At 35.4% G+C, this 25051-nt stretch overlaps 1 protein-coding gene across 2 annotated transcripts; it reads right to left on the reverse strand.

Moving 5' to 3' along the window:
* Window positions 1-1752: 1752 nt before the first annotated feature.
* Window positions 1753-23187, reverse strand: LOC123563643 (dnaJ homolog subfamily B member 12-like). 2 transcript variants are annotated; one of them, XM_045356556.2, is made up of 9 exons: window positions 23027-23187; window positions 15620-15806; window positions 14323-14468; window positions 13663-13791; window positions 12360-12416; window positions 10700-10791; window positions 7517-7626; window positions 6596-6759; window positions 1753-5058 (listed from the first exon to the last, which is right to left on the reverse strand). In XM_045356556.2, exons 1-9 carry the CDS (start codon window positions 23157-23159, stop codon window positions 4949-4951), a joined length of 1128 nt encoding a protein of 375 aa, XP_045212491.1. In that variant the 5' UTR covers window positions 23160-23187; the 3' UTR covers window positions 1753-4948. The 2 variants fall into 2 exon arrangements, with proteins under 2 accessions (XP_045212491.1, XP_045212492.1); XM_045356557.2 differs by lacking the exon at window positions 10700-10791 and adding an exon at window positions 11667-11725.
* Window positions 23188-25051: the final 1864 nt, after the last annotated feature.

The raw sequence follows: 25051 nt of genomic DNA on the forward strand, positions 1-25051 counted from the left end.
ATCCTTGTATGTTAAAGATTAGTTCATAAATTTTGCAGCAAGAGTATCCTACAACATTCAGAACCTTATGTGAAACTTTATTTTCTATTCACTTTCAAATCTCTTAGTAATCTAACTGATTGGCTCATAGCATTTCAAGACACAGGAGCCTAAAAGTCCAACTTTTAAAAATTAATGTAATCAAAAGCTTTAAACACAGTAGTAACTTTAAATCATTAGCTCCAAAATATGTACTAGCAATATGACTGTGACACCAATGTTATATATAATGTGCTGCTCAATTTGAAGAAAACCCCTGTGTTTTTATGCAAGGTACTGCAATGTATCAGACAATGTTCCATATGGTTGCCTACATTCAGTGACTGATTTCACAGAAATCCACTGTTCTTGTTGTACAGCCAAACTGAAGCCTACAAAAACATTTTACCTTCACCTTGAAGGCATTCAAACTTTATTCAACAGTCCTATCTAACAGTACTGTAACATGTTTTTCTCATCATTATATATTTGTAATATCTATCAACATCACATATTGGTAATATAAAAAAACATTGCTATAAAAAAACATTGCTAATATAAAAGTGTTGTATGGTTGCAAAGCTTAAAATTTGTTCTTTAATTTTTCCTTCAATTAACAACTGACATCACTGAAATACCAAAAATTTCAAAATTTTGTTCTTTACAAACATTTATAAAATAAACTACATAAAAATAAGAAGTTAAAATAACTGAAATTTATAGAGAGGAAAGTGTACTGTATTTCATATATGTATAGGTCTATGTTAACGTTATTGTACAACTGGCAATCCTTTGTTTTTAGTTTTACATCTGGTGAAAAAAAGTGAAGAAAAAAAATTATGAGGAGAAAGAATATTAGTCTGACAGTAAACTTGTCTTTTTTAGGTATGAAATATGCAACAGTATTTTCACAAACTGTGTTTACTTAAACTTACTATTAACTATCTAACTGGAGTTCTGTTTGAACCAGATATCTTGCATGGTGGCATGTTGAATACTTACAAGCAAGATCACCCCAGCTGTTGTAAATATCACTCTCCGCTGTAACAGATCAATATGAAATCATTATACTTCTAAAACAATTAAAACTCAGTATCTCGAACTCAACGGATTGAGCATTTTACTTGAAATAACCTACTTAGACTTAAAATGATATTTTTTATGCACCTGTTTTCTAGACGGAACTTGAAAATGTCTCAGAGAGCTGGAATTTGGAGACAAGCAAGTTTGAGAGTTGCAGAATCCTTCGGGAAACAATGGTGGACTCCACCCAATCCCCTGGGATTCTACTGAGGTTACAAAATATCCATTTCTTGCATTATACAACATACACACCATTTTCTTTCCTTAAATATAAGTTTTGCCTAGATTTCTATTTTAGCCAGTTGGTACAGAGAGCTTCTACTTTGTATATTTAAACACAGGCAAACTGAATGAATTTACTAGCATGGCAACAGACAAATATACCATGCATCACCATTAAAGCTTGAATAATGATAAAAACTTGCAAATAACAGGAAAAACTACAACAATATCAAATAAATATAAAATGAAAATTAACTTGAACATTGCACATGATGGGTTTTAAAGATAACGGTTTCAGAAAAATTAATAACAGGAGTAAAGACAAAACTGTGGAATGATATGTTCTCTTACAGTATCACTGAAAGACAGGTCCATCAAGAACTGAAGAATACTTTCTTGTTTTTCATATTACAAATGAAAACAACTTAATAGTTTAAACATTGTTTATAGTGCAAATACGTGTAGATAGTGTAACATACTGAATTTTACATAACATTGTCAGTAATCGGTAAGAGAGGAAGTTTCCAACAGGCTTTCTGACCTTAATTTCAGGAACAAATTCAGTACTACTTTAAAAAGAAAATAACAAAAACATACAACAAGCATTCATTCTACACATGTCATATAATGGGCTTCGATTTCTTGTTTTTTTCTAGTATACATATTCTGAAAGCACTAAATATGACTAATATTTTTGCACTATTTTACATTTTAAAGTTTAGTGTTAGTACTTGGAAAATATTTTCCAACAGTTACCACAAAGTTCAAGCATATTATTTGATTGACAAATTGTTTCCTTCCTTGTAGATATTTTCTGGACTGTTACCTTCTCTTGTGCTTTTAGACCACCCATTTCTATTGAATCATGTTAAAACAGCAAACGAATTTCAAAGGTAAAGAACAGCTTCTAAGATTAAATCATTGTACGTGTTCTTCCACTGTAAAAGCATTTGAGCCGTGCCATGAGAAAACCAACATAGTGGCTTTGCGACCAGCATGGATCCAGACCAGCCTGCACATCCACGCAGTCTGGTCAGGATCCATGCTGTTCGCTTTCAAAGCCTATTGGAATTAGAGAAACTGTTAGCGAACAGCATGGATCCTGACCAGACTGCGCGGATGCGCAGGCTGGTCTGGATCCATGCTGGTCGCAAAGCCACTATGTTGGTTTTCTCATGGCACGGCTCATTTCTACTTGTTCATTCCTGTAAACCTGTATACAGGGGACAGTTGTACTCATTCACTATTATATTAAAAGGGTTAAAATTTCTGAAGAGGGGTGTATCATTTTAGACCACAATCACCAAAATACGTATGTATTTGTGTGTTGGGACAGTATTGAAGTACATTAGGAACCTACACCTACATCAATACAGAGAAATCATGTGTATTGTTTTTATTACCAACAAATTAATGCTGCCAAACAGCTTCACAAAGAAGCATAATATATATATAAACTTCATTATTAAACTTAAATAGTTCAGAAAAAACTTTTATACTTTATAAGTGGAACTGTTTTAAACTACATGATAAATGGTGAGATTTTACACAACAGTCAAATAAATCAACATGTAAAAACAACTTAATATGTGTCTGACTATTATATTTTAGTTTAGATTTCTGTATTACTTTAAAAAATCAAAAAGGCAACATGAAATCAATGCAAGATCTTTACATAAACAAGAGGGCAATGATGGCCCTATATCGCTCACCTGAGTAGAGTTGCTTGCTTGAACAAATTTCTTAGCTAAAGCTTTAAGATCTAGGCCTTCTGGTTTATTTTTAGCAAATTTATGAAGATTTCCCTATGCACAATCAAGTAACCCTGGGGCTGGGTCAATTTGACCCTGTGGGGGTCAAGATTTAAATAAATTTTGTAGAGGTCCACTAGGCGATGCTACATGTCAAATATCTAAGCTCTAGGCCTTTTGGGGTTTTTTTTAGAAAATTTTAAAGATTTTTCTATGTAAAATCAAGTAACCCCGGGGGTCATGATTTGAACAAATGTTGTAGAGGTCCACTAGGCCATGCTACATGTGAAATATCTAAGCTCTAGGCCTTCTGGTTTATTTTAAGAATTTTTTTGAAGATTTTCATATGTAAAATCAAGTGACCCCTAGGGCTGGCTCAATTTTGACCCCGGGGTCATGATTTGAACAACTTTAGTAGAGGTCCACTAGGCAATGCTACATTTGAAATATCTAAGCTCTAGGCCTTCTGGTTTATTTTTAGATTTTTTTTAAAGATTTTCATCTGTAAAATCAAGTGACCCCTGAGGCGGGGTCAATTTTGACCCCGGGGTCATGATTTGAACAATTTTAGTAGAGGTCCACTAGGCAATGCTACATGTCAAATATCTAAGCTCCAGGGCTTATGCTTTTTGAGAAGAATTTTTAAGATTTTCCTATGTACAATCAAGTACGGGGTCATGATTTGAACAACATTGGTAGAGGTCCACTAGGCAATGCTTCACACCATATATTTAAGCTCTAGGGCTTCTGGTTTTTGAGAAGAAGGATCTTTAAGATTTTCCTATGTAAAATCAAGTGACCCCTGGGGCGGGGTCAATATTGACCCTGGGGGTCATAATTTAAACAAATTTTGTAGAGGTCCACTAGGCAATGCTACATGTCAAATATCTAAGCTCTAGGCCTTCTGGTTTATTTTTAGAAATTTTTTGAAGATTTTCAAATGTAAAATCAAGTGACCCCTGGGTCCACTAGAGGTCCACTAGGCAATGCTACATGTCAAATATCTAAGCTCTAGGGCTTATGCTTTTTGAGAAGAAGATTTTTTAAGATTTTCCTATGTAAAATCAAGTGACCCCTGGGGCGGGGTCAATTTTGACCCTGGGGTCATGATTTGAACAAATTTGGTAGAGGTCCAATAGGCAATGCTTCACACCAAATATCTAAGCTCTAGGGCTTCTGGTTTTTGAGAAGAAAATCTTTAAAGTTTTTCCTTTCGGTTGCCATGGCAACCAGAGTTCTCCATGGAATTCAATTGTTTTAACAATTTTGAAAGGGGGCCACCCAAGGATCATTCCTGTGAAGTTTGGTGTAATTCTGCCCAGTGGTTTTCAAGAAGAAGATTTTTTTACAAATTGTTGACGCACGACGGACATCAAGCGGTAACAATAGCTCACCTTGTCACTTCGTGACAGGTGAGCTAAAAAATCTTATACATTTATATAATGTGCACAATTTTTTCTTGTACAAACTGAAAACAGTACAGTCACTATAAGCATACTGTTCATAGACTGTTGAATGTGATCTTAAAACTTTTATACAGAACCATGTCTTCCAGTTCTTATATAGATAAAATCAGAGGATGCAAAAGTGTCGAGTAGTCTTTCTGTTAATCAATTCTTTTCAATTCTCTTTCCAAATAAGATTTCTTTCAACACATCTCCATTACCAGGTTAAGTTCAATAAGACTACATATTGCAATCACAGTTGAAACCATTCGTCTGTGTTGTTTTCGGTCCTTCATCCATCTTCATATTCGACAACAACATAATTCCATATAATTCCATATAACTGCTGCTCCAGACACGGACCTCGGACCCTGATTATATTTCAGTGGTAAATAAGTAAAAGAACGGGAGGTTTATCAAGTAGAGTCACTAGCTGTATATTCTTTGTAACTGATCACAGGATGGCGTCTCCATACTTTGTGCTCGTTCATATAATTTTGCATCGGCATAATTTCTGGCCCTCCATAACATGTTTTCTTCTGCAAAGAAAATTCATAAATGTTTAAAAGGATAAAAAATACTGTGGTAGAAAACTATGCCATACAAAAATCAACAAGAAAATTGAAAAAGAGTTACTGATATCTCCCATCTCAATAGGTATTTTACAGAGCAACATGCTAAATATGCCTGTCTAAATTCTACCAGCAAGTATATTTATCACATTCCTAATGAAGAAATAATTAGTCTGGAAAGTCTAGAAATGTGTAACTGGCAATTGCTTTCAAATAATATCTTGTTTTTGTCGAGTTTAACATCACTTCAACTCAAATATATTGAAGTGATATGCCTTTTTAGCTTTTGCTGGTGGAGGAAGAACCCAGGTGCCTGTTCATGCATTATTTCAGGCACCAGTGGACACCTGGGTAGCACCAGCAACCTTTCATAAGTCAACTGGATGGCCTTCATACTTTGAAGAAATTCTACGCTCCAAGTGAGGTTTCGAACTCACGGCAGTAAGGGGCAAGTGATTGACCTTTACCAATGTAAAGGTTCCAGTAGAGGAAATACTGTATATCTGTCAATAAAATTAGGCCTGCCAGTCACATGGAAGAAATCAATTCTTCATGAGAAGCGAAACAACAGAGAGTGGGCAAATACTAGAAATGAAGAGGCCTTGATCATCTGGTTGCCGAGATTCCAAGATTACTTGGCATTTACATATGTAAAAATAGTATAACAAGAGGGCCTGAAGGCCCTGTATCGCTCACCTGACCTATTGACCTAAAGATCATCAAGATTAACATTCTGACCAGGTTTCATTAAGATATTGTCATAAATGTGGTCTCTAAAGTGTTAACTAGCTTTTCCTTTGATTTAACCCAGTGACCTAGTTTTTGACCCCACATTACCCAGATTCGAACTTGACCTAAAGATCATCAAGATTAACATTCTGATTAAGTTTCATGAAGATACAGTCATAAATCTAGAGTGTTAACAAGCTTTTCCTTTGATTTGACCTAGTGACCTAGTGTTTGACCCCACCTGACCTAGATCTGAACTTGATCTATAGATCATCAAGGTCAACATTCTGACCAAGTTTCATTAAGATATGGTCATAAATATGGCCTCTACAGAGTTAACTAGCTTTTCCTTTGATTTGACCTGGTGACCTAGTTTTATATCCTACATGACCCAGATTCAAACTGGACCTTGAGACCATCAAGATTAACACTCTGACCAATATTCATGAAGATACAGTCATAAATGTGGCCTCTACAGTGTTAACAAGCTTTTCCTTTGATTTGACCTGGTGACATAGTTTTTTACCCCAGCTGACCCAATATCGAATTCATCCAAGATTTTATTGAGGGTAACATTCTGACCAAGTTTCATTAAGATTGGGCCAAAATTGTGACCTCTAGAGTGTTAACAGTCAAATTGTTGACGACAGATGACGGATGACTGACGACGGACGATGACGGACAAAGGGCGATCACAAAAGCTCACCTTTGAGCACTTCGTGCTCAGGTGAGCTAAAAACTGTAACAAAAAACATTGATCAATACATTTACTTACTATAACTTCTTTCTCTCCAACAATTTTGACGTAAATTAGAAATAAATTCTTCCTCTACTTGTCTTTCTATACGCCGTAAATCACCCGCAAAGTTTGATGTAAAATCTTGTTTCACATAATAAGGTATATGTAAATGTTGGGTCTTCCTCTGAGCAGAGTACTTACTAAAATAGAAACAACATGTTTATAGTAAAGAAATAACATTGTACTATATTACGCTTTCTGTTGCTTGTAAAGTATTCAAATCCATATTCTGTGATCAAGTTTCGTCTTTTTGTTTGCCAAGTATTAAAGCACAACTAGCGTCATACAACATAACAGAGTTTAATTTGTATGGAAAAGACCAATACCTCTTCCAACATTGGAACAAGTGAATATATGGGTAGAACCAACTTTAACATATCAGCATCAGCTCAGTGTCTCCCTTACAACTAAGTATTTAAATTCTACTCTATTTGAAGTAAACTTGAAATACATAGAAGATCACCAGAAAAAACACATTAATTTATGTTTATCCTTCAAATGTAAAAAGCAATGATGTTCTTGACATTTAAGAACTAGTAAGTATCAAAATTAGGTTTATCGTAGAATAACCCAGTGTTTGGAGTTCTTATGCATATGAATATATCAAGAAGGCCTGAGTGATATATTTTTACGCATAAGAACAACAAACGAGGGTTACCGGTATTCTATGATAAACCTTATTTAGATACGAGAATCAGTGGAGTATCTTCCTCAAACCTACATTATAACTGTGCTATGCCGCAGCATTTGGCCAAAACATGGTGTGCGCGCAGCATAGTTCAAAGTCAGTTTATTGCAAAATAACCAGAGATTGATTTTACTCTAAAAGTATGTAGGTTATTAGCTGGTCGTGTTAGAATAACAAATCAAAACTTAACAGAAAACACAGTGACTTACTCTGTGCGAGATAGACTAAAGACAGGATCTGACACAAAGAAACTGCTAAGTAGAGATAGAACAACCAACAATAATATCGGAGCTAACTGTAACAGTAGTGTAGCGCTGCCCTGAAATATACAAACAATAATAATAAGCCTAAACATGTCATTTTGTAAAATATGCATGAATGAATTTGTATGTCACATCTAGCCATTGCCTAATAAGATGTGTTCGCCTTGAACACACATGACTGCAAACATTTGTACCAAGTGATTTGAAAATCCTTAAAACTGGTAAAATGATGTAGTGGACATTTAAATCTGCTGTCTGGCCTTCAGCTTCACAGTTTAATCCTAACCTTGAACACAGAGTACTGACAAGTAATTTCTGCACACTGATTCAAAAATCCTTCAAAAAGGTAAAACTATACAAAGTAAACAGTAAAATAATCTTTTGTATCATTGTACGACCTTGACCTTGAACCTACATCACTGTCAGCTGTGCTCTGCAAGTTATTCTTTCTTGGCAAAAGTTTGTAGTTAGTAGTAACATAGATATTAACCAGACTTTCTTAGTACAAAATACAAAAGGGACATAATTCATGTAAAAATTATGGAAAAGCAATGCACCTTGTGTCATATGACGTTTCATGGAAGTTTCTATTTTGTAATAATTAAGAAAGAAAGAGAAAGTGCATCAACCATTAACCAGAATTTCTCAGTACAAAAGGGACATGATTTATGTTGTATTTCTTTCAGAGTAATGCACTTTGTGTTTTATGATGTAGGCGACAATGTACAACATCTATTTTAACTTTAAAATAAAATGAAATTCATTTGTATTAACCATGATGAAGTGAAAGTAAACAAGAGCACCGCCGTACGGGTGCTGACGCTCATCTGATTTTTTTTGTATAATAGAACTATTGTCCTACCCATGATTTTCTAAGTATAAAAAGGGCCATCATTCTTGCAAAAAGCAGGATAGAGTTATGTTTCTTGATGTACAGTGTCCACTTATGATGGTGAAAAACTGTTGCAAGTTTTAAAGCAATAGCTTTGATAGTTTATGAGAAAAGTATACTTAAACATAATACTCAACCAAGAAAATGATTTTCTAAGTCCAAAAGGGGCAATAATTATTGCAAAAAGCAGGATGGAGTTATGTTGCTTGCTGTACAGGGTCAGCTTATGATGGTGAACAAGTGTTGCAAGTTTCAAAGCAATAGCTTTGATAGTTTAAGAGAAAAAGTTGACCTAAACATAAAACTTAACCAAGAAATCTGATATTTTCTAAGTCCAAAAGGGACCATAAATCTTGCAAAAAGCAGGATGGAGTTATGTTTCTTGCTGTACAGGGTCAGCTTATGATGGTGAACAAGTGTTGCAAGTTTTAAAGCAATAGCTTTGATTGTTTAGGATAAAAGCTGACCTAAACATAAAACTTAACCAAGAAAACTGATTTTCTAAGTCCAAAAGGGGCAATAATTCTTGCAAAAAGCAAGATGGAGTTATGTTTCTTGATGAACAGGGTCTGCTAATGATGGTGAACAAGTATTCCAAGTTTCAAAGCAATAGCTTTCATAGTTTAGGAGAAAAGTTGACCTAAACATAAAACTTAACCAAGAAATCTGATATTTTCTAAGTACAAAAGGGGCCATAAATCTTGCAAAAAGCAAGTTGGAGTTATGTTTCTTGCTATACAGGGTCAGCTTATGATGGTGAACAAGTCTTCCAAGTTTCAAAGCTATAGCTTTGATAGTTTAGGAGAAAAGCTGACCTAAACATAAAACTTAACCAGGCAACGCCGACGCCGACGCCGACAACCGCTCAAGTGATGACAATAACTCATCATTTTTTTTCAAAAAATCAGATGAGCTTATAAAAATGTAACTTTGAATTTGAAGTAAAAAGGTGCACAATTCATGAAATATTTGAGCAAGAGTTAAAGAGCTTGTGTCATATGATGTTGGTGATGATATATGACAACCGCCTGCAGGCGCCATCGCTCATCTGCAAGTGCTGGACAATATGTAAGAAAAATTTATAGTTCAGATTTTCTAAGTACAAAAAGGGCCATAATTCTGAAAAAATGCAGGTTAGAGTTATGATTCTTTGCCTACATAGTCCCATAATTATGATAAACAAGTGTGCAAAGTTTCAAAGCTGTAGCTCTTAATAGTATTTGAGAAAAATCAGACGAGCTAATAACAAAAGAACATAAAGACTTTACTGCAGTAACCAAAGTGTAGATGCACAGCCGGCATCAGGGCAAGTAAGACAGCTCTCCACACTATTCATATCGTCAAGGAAAAGAAAGTTCAGTCAACCCACTTAGCACAGAGACAGCACAGGTCTATGGCATGTGAGTCACAAGTTCAATCCCCAGGTGAGGTGCATGTCCTGTGCAACAACCTGACAGAAGATACTGTGCCTTAAATTGTTCGTCCTCCACCTCCAGTTCATGCAGAGAAGTTTAGGTCAGTACTGGTACATCAACACTGGTTACATTAACAATACACGACTGAAATACTGTTAAAAAAACAGCCCTAAACCCAAAAAAGAATAAAAGTACAGGCAGTTCATTTCTACTATACTTTCTGTCAACATAATCCATCTATAGGAGTGATTTCCCCTATATAAGCATGCTATAACAATATTCTTGTTTATACGAGAAGAGATAGAGCTTTACAAAGCAGAGAACAAAAATGTTGCTGCTGAATTTGTCATGTTCTGCCACACAGACCAGCTGTAATACTTTCAAACATACATAAAACGCAGTCAAAACAGAGATGCCTTAGAATATACCTATCAGTTTCAAATATATATCCAGTATATCCACATTAAATCCTTATTTCATTCATGCCTGTTGACACCTTTAAGGAAGTTTCCATTCAAACGTGATCTTAAACAGAAATTATAATTATGGTTTTCAACAGGCAGGAGTTGCCTGTCACCAATATATAATTTTTTCTATAAATTAACATTATATTCACAGGGTATTATGTTCAAATTATTGAATGATTTATAAACGGTATGTCAAGTTCTAGCATGATCCAAGCAAAACATCACTTTTTTCAATAATTTATTAATGAAAAGGCAGTTTTTGGGGATTTTTTGGCAACACTTCATATGAACTCTTGACTTCACATGTAACACAAATCGTTTTGAGTTAATGTCACTTTACTTCACACAAACTTACATCATTTGAAGAATGTGATTCTCTAGAAGTGAATCTATAATGTTGCCTTGAATGCATATGTGAATGTCTGCCCCTTCGTTGATAAACACTCCCTGAATTCAGACGTAAAGCACAAATGTACATGTACATGAGGTTAGAGAATAGATATTTGTGAAATCATTCTTGTTTCCCCTGCTCACTTAATACTGCTGCTGTACTCGACAAAGAATGACTTCACTTGTAAGAATATATGAAGAATCGTATTAAAAATGACCATATGAGAAAGCTTTTTTTGTAAATCCCAGATTTTACAACATAATCTAATTTGTTCAATAAAATCTGTATCAAGTGTACTGTTCATTTTTACATAAAAATGAAATAAACATACTTCAAAAACACATCTGAAGTAAGAACAATTCTGTAAAACTGCACACACCTGAAAGATGGTCATTTCTAATACAACTATTCATATATACAACAACTTGCCATACATGCTCTGTAAAATCTTTGTTCAAATGCAACCATTAAATGAGCCGCACCATGAGAAAACCAACAAAGTGCATTAGCGACCAGCATGGATCCAGACCAGCCTGCGCAGCTGCAGTCTGGTCAGGATCCATACTATTCACTTTCAAACCCTATTGCAAGTAGAGAAATCGTTAGCAAACAGTATGGATCCTGATCAAACTGTGCGCATGCACAGGCTGGTCTGGATCCATGCTGGTCACAAATGCAAATGTTGGTTTTCTCATTGGGCAGCTCAAATCTGATAATAATTTGAGGTACATATAACTTCGATAGCATGTAAATGAATGCCCAAACCAATATAAAGAATAAGTAAATGCCACTTAATCTTCACAAATATTTCTGAAAATTAATTTTCTTTGTTTTTATTTCATCTATACAAAGATTTTGTTTGAACATGTACCAAGAACTGAAGCTACTACACTACATGCATGCAACGTTTCCCCGAACTTTGATACTGTACCTCATCTGATGACCTCGAGTGTGCATGCGAGTAGGATCTGTGATGACGTCGTACACCCGCTAAAAACAGCAGCAAAGAAAACTGGGTAAGAACGTCTGAGAAAGCATTTTCATTAAAGAAAACTTTCAACTCTGGTTACCCGAGAGCAATGGCATGTACCTCAGAAAGCTTACAAAGTGTCAGTAACTAAACTATTTACAACATTTCTGTCTGTAATTTGGTAATGCGCTTCATTGTGAACATGGATCATTGTGAATACATTATTCTGGTTAAAAATTTTCAATTATTTCTAAGCTGCAAAATTTTCTAGCTGAAATAACAAATACAATTCAAACAGCACTGTTTTAATGTACTTTTACATGAAACATTTACCACTTAGTATCTCCCATAATTATGGTCAATCATTATAAATCAAGTCTGTAAAGCAACTGTTTACTTTCTGAAAAGCTGAAAAGTATAAACAAAACTATCAAACATCTAAAGCATAAAATGTCTTGTACATCTTTCACTACATTCATGCCTTTATCATATCATCATCCTAAAATACTTTCCCTTTATTCTTCATGACATTTTCACAATGCGCAAAAAGAGATTTTTTTTTTTCAAATTGTAAACTAGACTTTTTTATACTTCACACTAAGCATGTTTATGTTTAATTATATTTCATGTTGCGACTTGTGTTATCTGACTTACCTGAGGGAAATCCGCCTCCAAAAAACATGTTGAAAAGTTCTTCCGGTGAAATATCACCTGAAACATATACAAAATACTTGCGAGTCAGCTCATGGAAATTAAAATACCTCAAATATTCTCAAAATAGTCACTAGAAAATGTTTAAAGCAAAAATTTGTTGTGCCCTGCAAAATGGAGGACTAGGGGGGAAACAAAATTGTGTATTTGTTTATGATCAAACCTTGTACTCTGACTGAAAACATGTTAAAATTCTGCACTGTATATGCATTCACACATCAGTGTGTGTTATGTAATCTAGTTGATCTTGCATAATTATATTTGCTTTATTATGCTTTAAAACATACTGAAATGTCTAATAGATCCAAGTTCAGAAATCACATGTGTTAACAAAATCAATTTTTGTGGTCACCAAAATGTTTAGCACTTACTTTATCTGTCTGACAAAATTTTATTCGTTCATTATGTTCATATCACAAAAATATTTGACCTAGAGTCATAAAGCTTAACATAAATCCTGTTCATCATGTGAAATTATGCACTTGAGATTCTGCCAGAGATTTTATTCAGTAAAACCATGGATATGACCAATAACTTAGTCAAAATTGTGCATGAATAACCTAAAGGTTTGTGTTCTGCATATCTCAGGAAGAATTTCACCAGCAGTCATGCGCAGGCTGGTCTGGATCCATGCTGGTCGCAAAGCCACTATGTTGGTTTTCCCATGGCACGGCTCATAAATCTTATTCATCATGTGAAGTTGTGCACCTGTAGTTTTGTTTCACTCAACCAGACCAGAGTTATGGCCATTCACTTAGTCAAATATATGTTAAAGGGCCTAAAATTTTGTGCTGCATGTATCTCAGGAAACAACAGTTATTCAGTGTATGAAGTTATGCACCTGGGGCTATTTTTGGGATTAACTCAACCAGATCAGAGTTATGGCCCTTAACCAAGTCAAAATATGCATATAAATTTTTGCTGCATATCTAAAAAAGTTTAACCTAGTCAAGAAACTATATCAAAATGTTACTCAGCTGGTGAAGTTGTACACCCGGGGTTTTATATGGGGCTTTTAACCCCTTCCAAGCATCCATGTTTAACATGTTCGATTCCTATCCATCCCACTTCTACCATCCTACAATCCCAGTTTGGGCATATTAACTATGAAGACAAACTGGAAAGTTGACTTAGTCTTGCCATATCAAGAATCTCTGACCATACAATATAGGAAGTAATGGTACCCATGTCATAAGTATTTTTTTTTTAGTTATAATTTTGCCATTATTGATATGATATACCATACCTTCAAACCCATGTGAATAATCATATTCACGATTACTACGAGAACTTCTCTGTTCTTCCTCCGGACCAAACATATCATACTTTTTCCTCTTTGCTGGGTCACTTATCACAGCAAATGCATTACCAACAGCTGAAATGGCAAAACAATTTTATTTCATTCTCAATACACTTCTGCTACTCAGTATGCTTTTAATAGGTATAGTAATCAGAGCTCATACATCATTTGAAACAGAAAAAAACTTTACTGCTATACAGTTTTTTGTACCAATTAATTCATCAGTCAGGATAAGGAACAAAGAACTAAAAAAAAAAAAAAATCACCAAAAACCCACATCTTTAACTAATTTGTCAAACCTTTATGTTACAAGGACTCCAGAACTGAACAGATTATATCTTATAAACCTTGCCTCTATTCATCATAATTTAAATCATGACTTTCTTAAGTTTCTGCAAGCTTCTTGTTCTGCATGTGTCCAGCCATGTTCTTTTAAATAAATGTTTGTTCTGTATCTTTCCTGGACTCTTTTCTCTCTAAAGAACTTTTGTGCTGTTTGTATATTGAATTTCAGAACTATATAGTTTAATGTTTTTTTGTCGCTCTTGATTTTCATGTTGTTAGAAGCTAATCTGCCATATTTAAGTTTTTATTTTTTGTAAATACCTTTAAAAGCTTCTGTTGCCCCAGGTGCCTTGTTCTTATCTGGATGCATTTGAAGGGCCAGTTTTCTGTAAGCTTTCTTTAAGTCTGCTTCTGATGCATCTTTCTCTACACTTAGTATCTCATAATAGTCTTTACACTTCTTTATCCTGTAACATATGCCAAGTTAATTCTACAATAGTCATAATGCAACAATTTAGAGGAAAGACTCGTATATAAAGTTTGGAATGTTATGTCTGATTTATAAAGCCTTGTTTGTTAGCCATTTCATAAACTGTTGGACACAAGAGAAATGTTAAACTCTCAGTGTTCCCATGAACCCCTAAATGGAGGTTTTTCACCCCTGGAATGGTACTTTGCACCCCCAGTTTTGGAGACAGTTGTTATATATCTTTTAGTGAGGGGGTGCAAAAGTGCAAGAAAAACTCAGTTCTCACCCCCAACTTTAAATGCCAGTGGGAACACTGATCTCTACTACTATGGTCATCCTTGAACACCTTTAAAGTAAAAATATTCACACAAGTTTTATATTCACACAAATATTAAAGGATTTTAATCTTAACAAAATCTGAACTGCTGAGTAACTGACTGAGTCATCTCCCCAGATGAAGAATAACTACTCATCACCTAAATAAACAGCAAGTATACATACCTCCTAACTGCTGCCAAAATAAACAGCAAGTATACACACCTCCTAACTGCTGCCAAAATAAACAGCAAAATAAACAGCAAGTATACACACCTCCTAACTGCTGCCAAAATAAACAGCAAGTATACACGCCTCCTAACTGCTGCCAAAACAAACAGCAAGTATACACACCTCCTAACTGCTGCCAAAACAAACAGCAAGTATACACACCTCCTAACTGCTGCCAAAATGAACAGCAAGTATACACACCTCCTTACTGCTGCCAAAATTAACTGCAAGTATACACACCTCCTAACTGCTGCCAAAATAAACAGCAAGTATACACACCTCCTAACTGCTGCCAAAATAAACAGCAAGTATACACACCTCCTAACAATACACACCTCCTAACTGCTGCCAAAATAAACTGCAAGTATACACACCTCCTAACTGCTGCCAAAATAAACTGCAAGTATACACACCTCCTAACAATACACACCTCCTAACTGCTGCCAAAATAAACAGCAAGTATACACACCTCCTAACTGCTGCCAAAATAAACTGCAAGTATACACACCTCCTAACTATACACACCTCCTAACTGCTGCCAAAATAAACAGCAAGTATACACACCTCCTAACTGCTGCCAAAATAAACAGCAAGTATACACACCTCCTAACTGCTGCCAACTGCTCCTCTGTGTAATCTTTCTCCTTTGGTTCACTGGTTTGAGCTGAATCGTTTGCCTCCCTGCTATGACTGCCCCTGCGCTGCCGCACACCATCCTCTGCTTTCTGTGTCCCACCCCCACCATCATCTGTTGCTGTCTCACTTAGTTTCTTTACGTGGTCAAGTAAATCTGAGAATGAAGAAATTTAGTTTGTACTAATTCCTATTTTGGCTAAAGGCTGAATACTACCAAATCAAATGTAAGCCTCTGCAGGTCTAGTCACAAGTAGTCCAAATATAAATAAATAGTGCTAATCTTTTTTCCTTTCCTCGCGCCTTTTCTCAACAGCACTGTGTATTCGTTTACTCTACCAGGTTCCAGTATGTATGTGTAGCATTCTATCGAAATCGGCATGTTCCTATCGCATGCTTGGTAAAAATGACAGCGTGAGAATTTTTTGTCTTTGAAAGGGACATTGAAAGAAGCTAAAAGAATTTAATTCAGGGATTTGTATTTAATGACCTGTAGTTTTCTTATATAAAAGTTACGGGTGCCATCGCAAGTCTGCTAGTGCAAGATAGTATGTAAGGAAAGAGTTACAGTTCAGAAGTTCTTTAGTACAAAAAGGGCCATAATTTTGAAACAAGAGGACCATGATGGTCCTGAATCGCTCACCTCTTCCCACATGACCAAGTTTTGAGTATGACATCGTTTTTTCTATTATTTGACATAGTGACCTAGTTTTTGAGCTCATGTGACCCAGTTTTGAACTTGATCTAGAAGTTTTCAAGATAAAAATTCTGACCAATTTTCATGAAGATCCATTGAAAATTATGATCTCTAGAGCGGTCACAGGGTTTTTCAATTATCTGACCTATTGACCTAGTTTTCGAAGGTACGTGACCCTGTTTTGAAATTTACCTAGTTATCATCAAGGTGAAAATTCTCACTAATTTTCATAAAGATCTCATGACAAATATGGCCTCTAGAGAGGTCACAAAGTTTTTCTATTTTTATACCTACTGGCCTAGTTTTTGACCGCACGTGATCCAGTTTCGAAATTGACCTAGATATCATCAAGGTGAACATTCAGAATTTTCATGAAGATCCATTGAAAAATATGGCCTCTAGAGAGGTCAAAAGATTTTAATAATTTTAGAGCTACTAAGCTAGTTTTTGACTGCAATTGACCCAGTTTAAAACTGACCTAGATATCATCAAGATGAACATTCAGACCAACTTTCATACAGATCCCATGAAAAGTATGGCCTCTAGAGAGGTCACAAGGTTTTTTCATTATTTGACCTAATGACCTAGTTTTTTAAGGCACGTGACCCAGTTTCAAACTTGACCTAGATATCATCAAGGTGAACATTCTGACCAATTTTCATGAAGATCCATTCAAGGGTATGGCCTCTAGAGAGGTCACAAGGTTTTTCTATTTCAAGACCTACTGACCTAGTTTTTTATCGCAGTTGACCCAGTTTCAAACTTGACCTATATATCACCAAGATAAACATTCAGACCAACTTTCATACAGATCCCCTAAAAAATATGGCCTCTAGAGAGGTCACACTGTTTTTTCATTATTTGACCTACTGACCTACTTTTTGAAGGCACGTGACCCACTTTCGAACTTGACCTAGATATTATCAAGATGAACATTCTGACCAATTTTTATGGAGATCCATTCAAAAGTATGGCCTCTAGAGAGGTCACAAGGTTTTTTTATTATTTGACCTACTGACCTAGTTTTTTAAGGCACGTGACCCAGTTTCAAACTTGATCTAGATATCATCAAGGTGAACATTCTGACCAATTTTCATGAAGATCCATTCAAGGGTAAGACCTCTAGAGAGGTCACAAGGTTTTTCTATTTCAAGACCTACTGACCTAGTTTTTTATCGCAGTTGACCCAGTTTCAAACCTGACCTATATATCATCAAGATAAACATTCAGACCAACTTTCATACAGATCCCATGAAAAGTATGGCCTCTAGAGAGGTCACAATGTTTTTTCATTATTTGACCTACTGACCTACTTTTTGAAGGCACGTGACCCACTTTCGAACTTGGCCTAGATATTATCAAGATGAACATTCTGACCAATTTTTATGGAGATCCATTCACAAGTATGGCCTGTGAGAGGTCACAAGGTTTTTCTATTTTTAGACCTACTGACCTAGTTTTTGACGCACATGACCCTGTTTCAAACTTGACCTAGATATCATCAAGATGAACATTCAGACCAACTTTCATACAGATCCCATGAAAAATATGGCCTTTAGAGAGGTCACAAGGTTTTTCTATTATTTGACCTACTGACCTAGTTTTTGACTGCACATGACCTACTTTCGAACTTGACCTAGATATCATTAAGATGAACATTCAGACCAACTTTCATACAGATCCCATGAAAAATATGGCCTCTAGAGAGGTCACAAGGTTTTTCTATTATTTGACCTACTGACCTAGTTTTTGATGGCACGTGACCCACTTTCGAACTTGACCTAGATATCATCAAGGTGAACATTCTGACCAATTTTCATGAAGATCTCATGAAATATATGGCCTTTAGAGAGGTCACAAGGTTTTTCTATTTTTAGACCTACTGACCTAGTTTTTGAACGAACGTGACCCAGTTTCGAACTTGACCTAGATACCATCAAGATGAACATTCAGGCCAACTTTCATCAAGATCTTGTGTAATATATGGCCTCTAGAGAGGTCACAAGGTTTTTCTATTATTTGACCTACTGACCTAGTTTTTGACTGCACATGACCCACTTTCGAACTTGACCTAGATATTATCAAGGTGAACGTTCTGACCAATTTTCATGAAGATCTTGTGAAATATATGGCCTCTAGAGAGGTCACAAGGTTTTTCTACTTTTAGACCTACTGACCTAGTTTTTGACGGCACGTGACCCAGTTTCGAACTTGACCTAGATATCATCAAGGTGAACATTCTGACCAAGTTTCATGAAGACCTTGTGAAATATATGGCCTCTAGAGAGGTCACAAGGTTTTTCTATTTTTAGACCTACTGACCTAGTTTTTGAAGGCACGTGACCCAGTTTCAAATCTGACCTAGATATCATCATGGTGAACATTCTGACCAATTTTCATCAAGATCTTGTGTAATATATGGCCTCTAGAGAGGTCACAAGGTTTTTCTATTTTTAGACCTACTGACCTAGTCTTTGATGGCATGTGACCCTGTTTCAAACTTGACCTTGATATCATCAAGATGAACATTCTGACCAACTTTCATAAAGATCCCACAAAAAATGTGACCTCTAGAGTGGTCACAATCAAAAGTTTACAGACGCACGCACGGACAGACGACGGACACTGCGTGATCACAAAAGCTCACCTTGTCACTATGTGACAGGTGAGCTAAAAATGCAAATCAGAGTTATGGTTCTTGGCCTACACAGTCCCCTAATGATGATCAACAAGTGTGCAAAGTTTCAAAGCTGTAGGTCTTATAGTGTGTGAGAAAAGATGCACCTAAACAAAAGTTTTAACCAAGAAACTCAAATTTTCTAAGTACAAAAAGGGCAATAATTTTGACAAAATGCAGATCAGAATTATGGTTCTTGGCCTACACAGTCCCCTAATGATGATAAACAAGTATGCAAAGATTCCAAGCTGTAGCTCTTACACTTACAGACTTGAGAAAAGGTTGACCTAAACAAAATATTTAACCAACGCCGACGATCAAGTGGCGACAATACCTCACTGATTTTTTTCAAAAATCAGACGAGCTAAAAAACGTTATAAAAGTATGTAAGTTTTATATGAAATAAAGAACAGCTGGATTTAGTTGTGTGCAGCCTTTAAACTGTTACAGGAAGTTTAAAGCCCACTTAAAAACTCTTCCACTTCAGAAAGTTCTTCAAACAATATTTATAAGAAATTCTAGCAGACAGGATCGATATACGAACAACGTTGCCTTTTCCTTTAATGATCTTATCATTCTGTCAGTTTCTAGCATTTGGCATTAAAATTATACGGACCCATCCGGTGTTTATTCAATCTATTCTAAAGACTAGTCACAATGCCATGAATTTTTTTATTTTTCACAATTAACTGCTACTAGAGCGTTGTTTAAAATAAGGAGCTCAGAAGGGGTTACTTTAGGTTTAGAGCCACCAACTCTAGTAGCAATTCTATGCTTCTCATCAATATCAATATCTTTTAGAATTTTAAATATCTAAGTCATAACTGTGTTTTACTCTAAGGTTGTAAATCCCAAAACTTTCAACCTTTCATTAAATGGGAAATGACTTAGATCGCCTACTATTTTTGTCTTTCCATTCCCTACAGCTTCTGTTTACCACTATCATGACTATGTACACTATAGGTTCTACATTGTAAAAAGTCTTATAACTTGCTGTATAATAAGCCTATTATCCTGTACCCCTAGATTTACGTTAAAGGCACTGACCTCCAGATTTGGCTAAAAATAATCTTTCTTTCAAACTGAAGTTTGGTCATATTATGAACATTGGAATACAAGTTTTTGTTTCTAAAATATTTTAAAAATTTCAAATCAAGAAAAAATGATGACTGTGTCGGGAATCCCGGATCACCGCAGCAATAAAGACATTTTCCCGTCGTTGTAACCAATAGCGCTATAGCGGAATTAGTGAATTATGACTTCAAAATATAGACATTTGTAACTGAAACAGTTTACCTGGAGTAAAGCGTTACAAACGCATTTCGATTTTCATCGTAAAAAGTAGTAAAAACAGCAAATTCTCATGACATTGTGTTTTCTTAAAATATAGTTTGTTAGTAACAGACTTTAAGAGTCATTTTATGTGGTACTGTATCAAAGGCCACTCAAAAGACTAGATAAATCACACCAATTGTTGATGGCTTCCAAGTTCCATCTAGTCCTCCAAAGAGTCCAATCACCTCAACTATCAAGTTCCCCATTTTGGTTACATCCGGGGTGGGGGGAGAGAGAGAGGAGGACTTTCTAAGCTACATGGTGGACTTTTCAACCAAATGGGGGCTTCTGAGTCCTGACTAGGGGACACTGTAAACACATTGACATTTATCAAATCATTGTTGTGTTGTGATGTCAGCCAATGGCTTCAGAGATGGATGGCCAATAATGATCGAAGTCATTAAAGGAAGAAAGAAAAAAATCTCTGAAAACCTCAGTATTTTGGTGGTTTTTTTTCTAAAGTATACTTGCTAGATTGCAATCACCCTGTGTTCCATTCATATTTTCAGGTGACTCTGTCTACAATCAGTTGCCATTCTGTGTATTTTATACAGTAGTTTCGGCTAATTCGGCGCGTCGGGTAATTCTGCGCACCTTCATTTGCATATTCATGTAAACAATCTCTGACGTCAATAAGGGTTTGTAGAAGCGTTTATCCGACATTTTTTCAACAATTTACACTGTTAAACAGTAAAAGAAGATTTTCCAACATGAATTAAGTATTTTCCAAAGCATAGCTGTTCAAAATCCATCAAATATACTGCCTTCCTGAATGAAATTTGGTAAACCCCAACTTACTTTCATTTTGCTGGATGGCTTTGACAGCTGTGATTACTGACCCAAATTGAGTTAAAAATGGCTGCCATACTACGTCGTTTCATTGTAGACAAAATCAGAAATGCTTAATAACATGTTTTCCTCTACATAAAGCAATTAAATGCAATTGTTAATGTGCACTCTGTCAAAAATTCCCACGAAAATGAAATCCAACGAAAAAGATGAACACTTTTTTTCAAATGTCAACATTGCATAGACCTTGAAATCTATAGTCTGTATCACTATTTAAAGGTAAAGTGTAAGCCCATACCCTTAAAATGTTCTTGTCATCATTTGATACAGAAATTCATAGTTTAAATTGTACCTGAAGTGTAAACATTTGACATTGGCCACTAATAATACTCAAAATGGAACATATTATATCAGTTTTTTGTGTACTACAATGACATCACAGTTCTCAGATCACTTATCCACAAACCACTCATACTTTTCAAAGGATATGACATATCTGGGATAGTTGAAATAGACTATAAATGACTTTCAGTAAGCATGCGCAGGAATTAGCCGACAGAAATGACGTAATGTAAACAATATGGGTTGCCAGCGGCAGGTGATATTTGACCTATTTTCATGGAGATAAGTTGCTTTTAATTGTTGCAAGATGCTAGAGAAAGGTTAATTCTTCTCAAAAATGATAAAGAATTGTTTATGCATATGCAAATGATGGCTCTATATGTCAAAGTTTGTCTTAGGTGCGCCAAATTACCCGACAGCACAGTACTTCTTTGGTTACTGATAGAATTTCAAAGTCCTTTCAACCTCTGATCCAATCCACGTAACTGGTACACCGAATAGTCCAAATAATTGTACTCGAGAGTTGAATATCGTTATATTTTTTTTACTTGTCGATATCCGCCTCCGAGTACAAACCAGAAAAGGTAAAGAATGTGATAGCACTCTCCTCTTCTTTGCGTAAATAACACCCAATGGAATCCGTTGGGCGGGAATTATGTTATAATAATGCAATGGATAAAAAAAAGAAATACATACATAAAAAGCCTGTAATTTTTCCTTTTCAATGATGTATATATTATCGAGATTTCTTGAGAAAAATTCAAACTATGGCAGTTAAACAAATGCCAAGGTTTAACACGAGTGTACTACATATAGGAAAAGGCCGTTAACCAGTAACACATTACTACACGAAGCGTTTTCATTGGTCACGCTTCCGACCGCCATTACATGAAGACGATTGAAACGTTAGAGGTTTAAATTTTTTACAACAGAAATTCTTGATACATATGTCCTGTTCTTATGTTTTTTATTTACTATTTATGATTTAAAACAGCAGGTAAGCTGTTAGGGCTAAAGAAAAATGTGACTAGTGATAAATCGTAATTTCAATCGACCACAGTTTCCACCACAGTTTTGATGGCCGGTTTGGATTGTTTCTGGTTGAGACCTCTAGGTAGACAACGTAAATATCAAAATGTAAAATCGGTCTACCCGAGGTCTCATTATTTAGACTAGAACACCGAATTGCCATGATTTTTCTATTGAGCTATTTGGCATGTCCTGAATAGTGATGCACACACACAGCCCAATTGTAACAACAAGAACAAATCAGTGTACACAATCTAGATCACCTAATGAGGGATGGTTCTGTAGGTAAGTCAGTTAGTCATTGCTTGGCAGTCATTGGATTATCCACCCAAAATAAATTAAACAACTGCAACAATTTTATATTTCCTGACATTTGGAAGAGGGCGATAAATATAATCGAACAATATCTACAATCTGACCTTTCAGAAAAGTTCCCCTGAAAAATTATTCGGATTGGGCAGTTTTAAAAAGTAAACAACAGTTCGAATTATTAAAACAACCTGCTAACCTTTAGCTTTTTGTGTTGGATAAAGTCTTTCTGCTTTATTTAGGAATTTCAACGCTTTTTCATATGCCCCTACATTTATACATTTCTGGGCGATAGAAATACATTTAGTACTTTCGTCTCTGTTGCCTTCCATATTTAATCGACCACATTGGCCTATTGGTCTTTAAAAGGAGGATTTTGATTCGTCAGAATATGGCATTTTGTAGCCGTAGGTATAATATTTCATCCAATCAAATACACTGTTTTACATCTTACATTGTTGACGTAGCTGTCAAAATTGACTGGTTCTCTTCCTTCACAGCAGACACATTCGATTTGATATTTTTAACTAGGGTTTGGTAACCTGCGCCTTCTTGTCTACGATTTTTTTGATAAATGTTCTAATGTTTAGTTCTTTAGTTGTTTATTTTATCACCAAACAGAATCACAAACACTGTCATACCGCCTCTCGTCACAGGTTTTTGTAGATCTTCTTCTTCTTCTTCCGTTCTTGTACAGGTCCCACTCTGGGGCAACGTCGTACTGTACAATCTGCGCCTCTCCAAAGAGCTATAAAATAAATAGATTGGCAACTTGAAAGGCATATAGAGCAAATCTCACCAACCTCCCGTGACAAAAAAAAAACGAGATCTCGTTACCGGAAGTGTATGCGAAAGCAATTATTCATCGGTAAAATAATTATCACCGTATAACCACGCTTCTTTCGATGGCAAAAAAACCCCTGTACTTCGTGTCTTAAGACCATTTCTCATAAAACTAATTTTGTATTTTATACTTCTTTGGCCTCTCCAACTGTGCTTTATTACAGAGGACCTAAATTGTTTTTAAAGCATATGGATATGGAAGTTAAGTGTTTAAAATGATGGCAGTTATTTTTCTTACTGTGCTGGTTGGAATAGTGTGAATAGTTCTGTTCTATACTCTATAGTTTACATGTCTTGTCATTAAAAACAATGCTCAAGAGACTATCATATACTGTAACTGAGTAAGGTGATTTAGGTTGTGTTTTGCCTCAATTATTTTAGCTTATTCTCATAACAGAGGAAATAACGTGTGTGCATGCACGTGAGTGCGTGCATGCATTTTATCATGCTTTACTTAAAGCGCATGAATACGTCAGTATGAAAAATTAGCATTTATCTTTTGAATCCTGACTGCACCATTTTTTTACTGAAGCCAGTTACTATGTGCTATTTTATATAAAATTCATTATGTTTACAATGGACATATCAAATAACACATCATTGTTCTGTGGACTCCCTAAGAATATAATATGACCCATCAATGCCATCTTCAGGGCTGCGAAAATACATTAATTGTAAAGCATCTAATTTGAGCAAAAATTAAATCTTAACATATATTGGTTTCATAATTTTAAAAGAGCAAACCTGTAAATAAGCAAACAAATAACTCACAGACATATTAGACAGTGTCTACAACAATGAGCAAAGTGATCATTTAACGACGATGCATTATTCAGAGAAGCGGGAACATTACACGAATTTCATAAAATAATACATACTGGAGAAATACCATATTATGTAAATTGTGATTTTTGTATTTCTCAAAATTGACACACTATTTTCTTTTCAAAATAGATATCAATCCAAATATACCATGTCTTTGTAATAGACTGAACCACTAAAAATTTGGTCTCTTAACCTCCAGGTACTGATTTTGAAAAGTGTTTCGGTCCGATTGCGGAATCCATCGAGAATTTTTGTGCTAAAATGCCGTCGTAAAACTGCCGATTCTATTGCATTAACAGCTTGGACACGTAGTATTTGTAATATTGTCGATTCTCATGTAAATTTCTGTAAATACATTCTTCCCATTAAATATAACTTTACTTTAAGACGACGTCTCAGAAGAAATCCAAGAATTTCATTCTAGTTGTAATGGTTTAGATTCAGGCTCATTCAGCAGATAATGCGGCGAATAATATCTCCATGATATTTGATACCTACACAATATAAGTGGTTTACGTGACGAACTTGAAATTGATAGCAATACAGCATACACAAA

This window comes from Mercenaria mercenaria, chromosome 2 (genome assembly GCF_021730395.1).
Source record: "Mercenaria mercenaria strain notata chromosome 2, MADL_Memer_1, whole genome shotgun sequence".
NCBI lineage: Eukaryota > Metazoa > Mollusca > Bivalvia > Venerida > Veneridae > Mercenaria > Mercenaria mercenaria.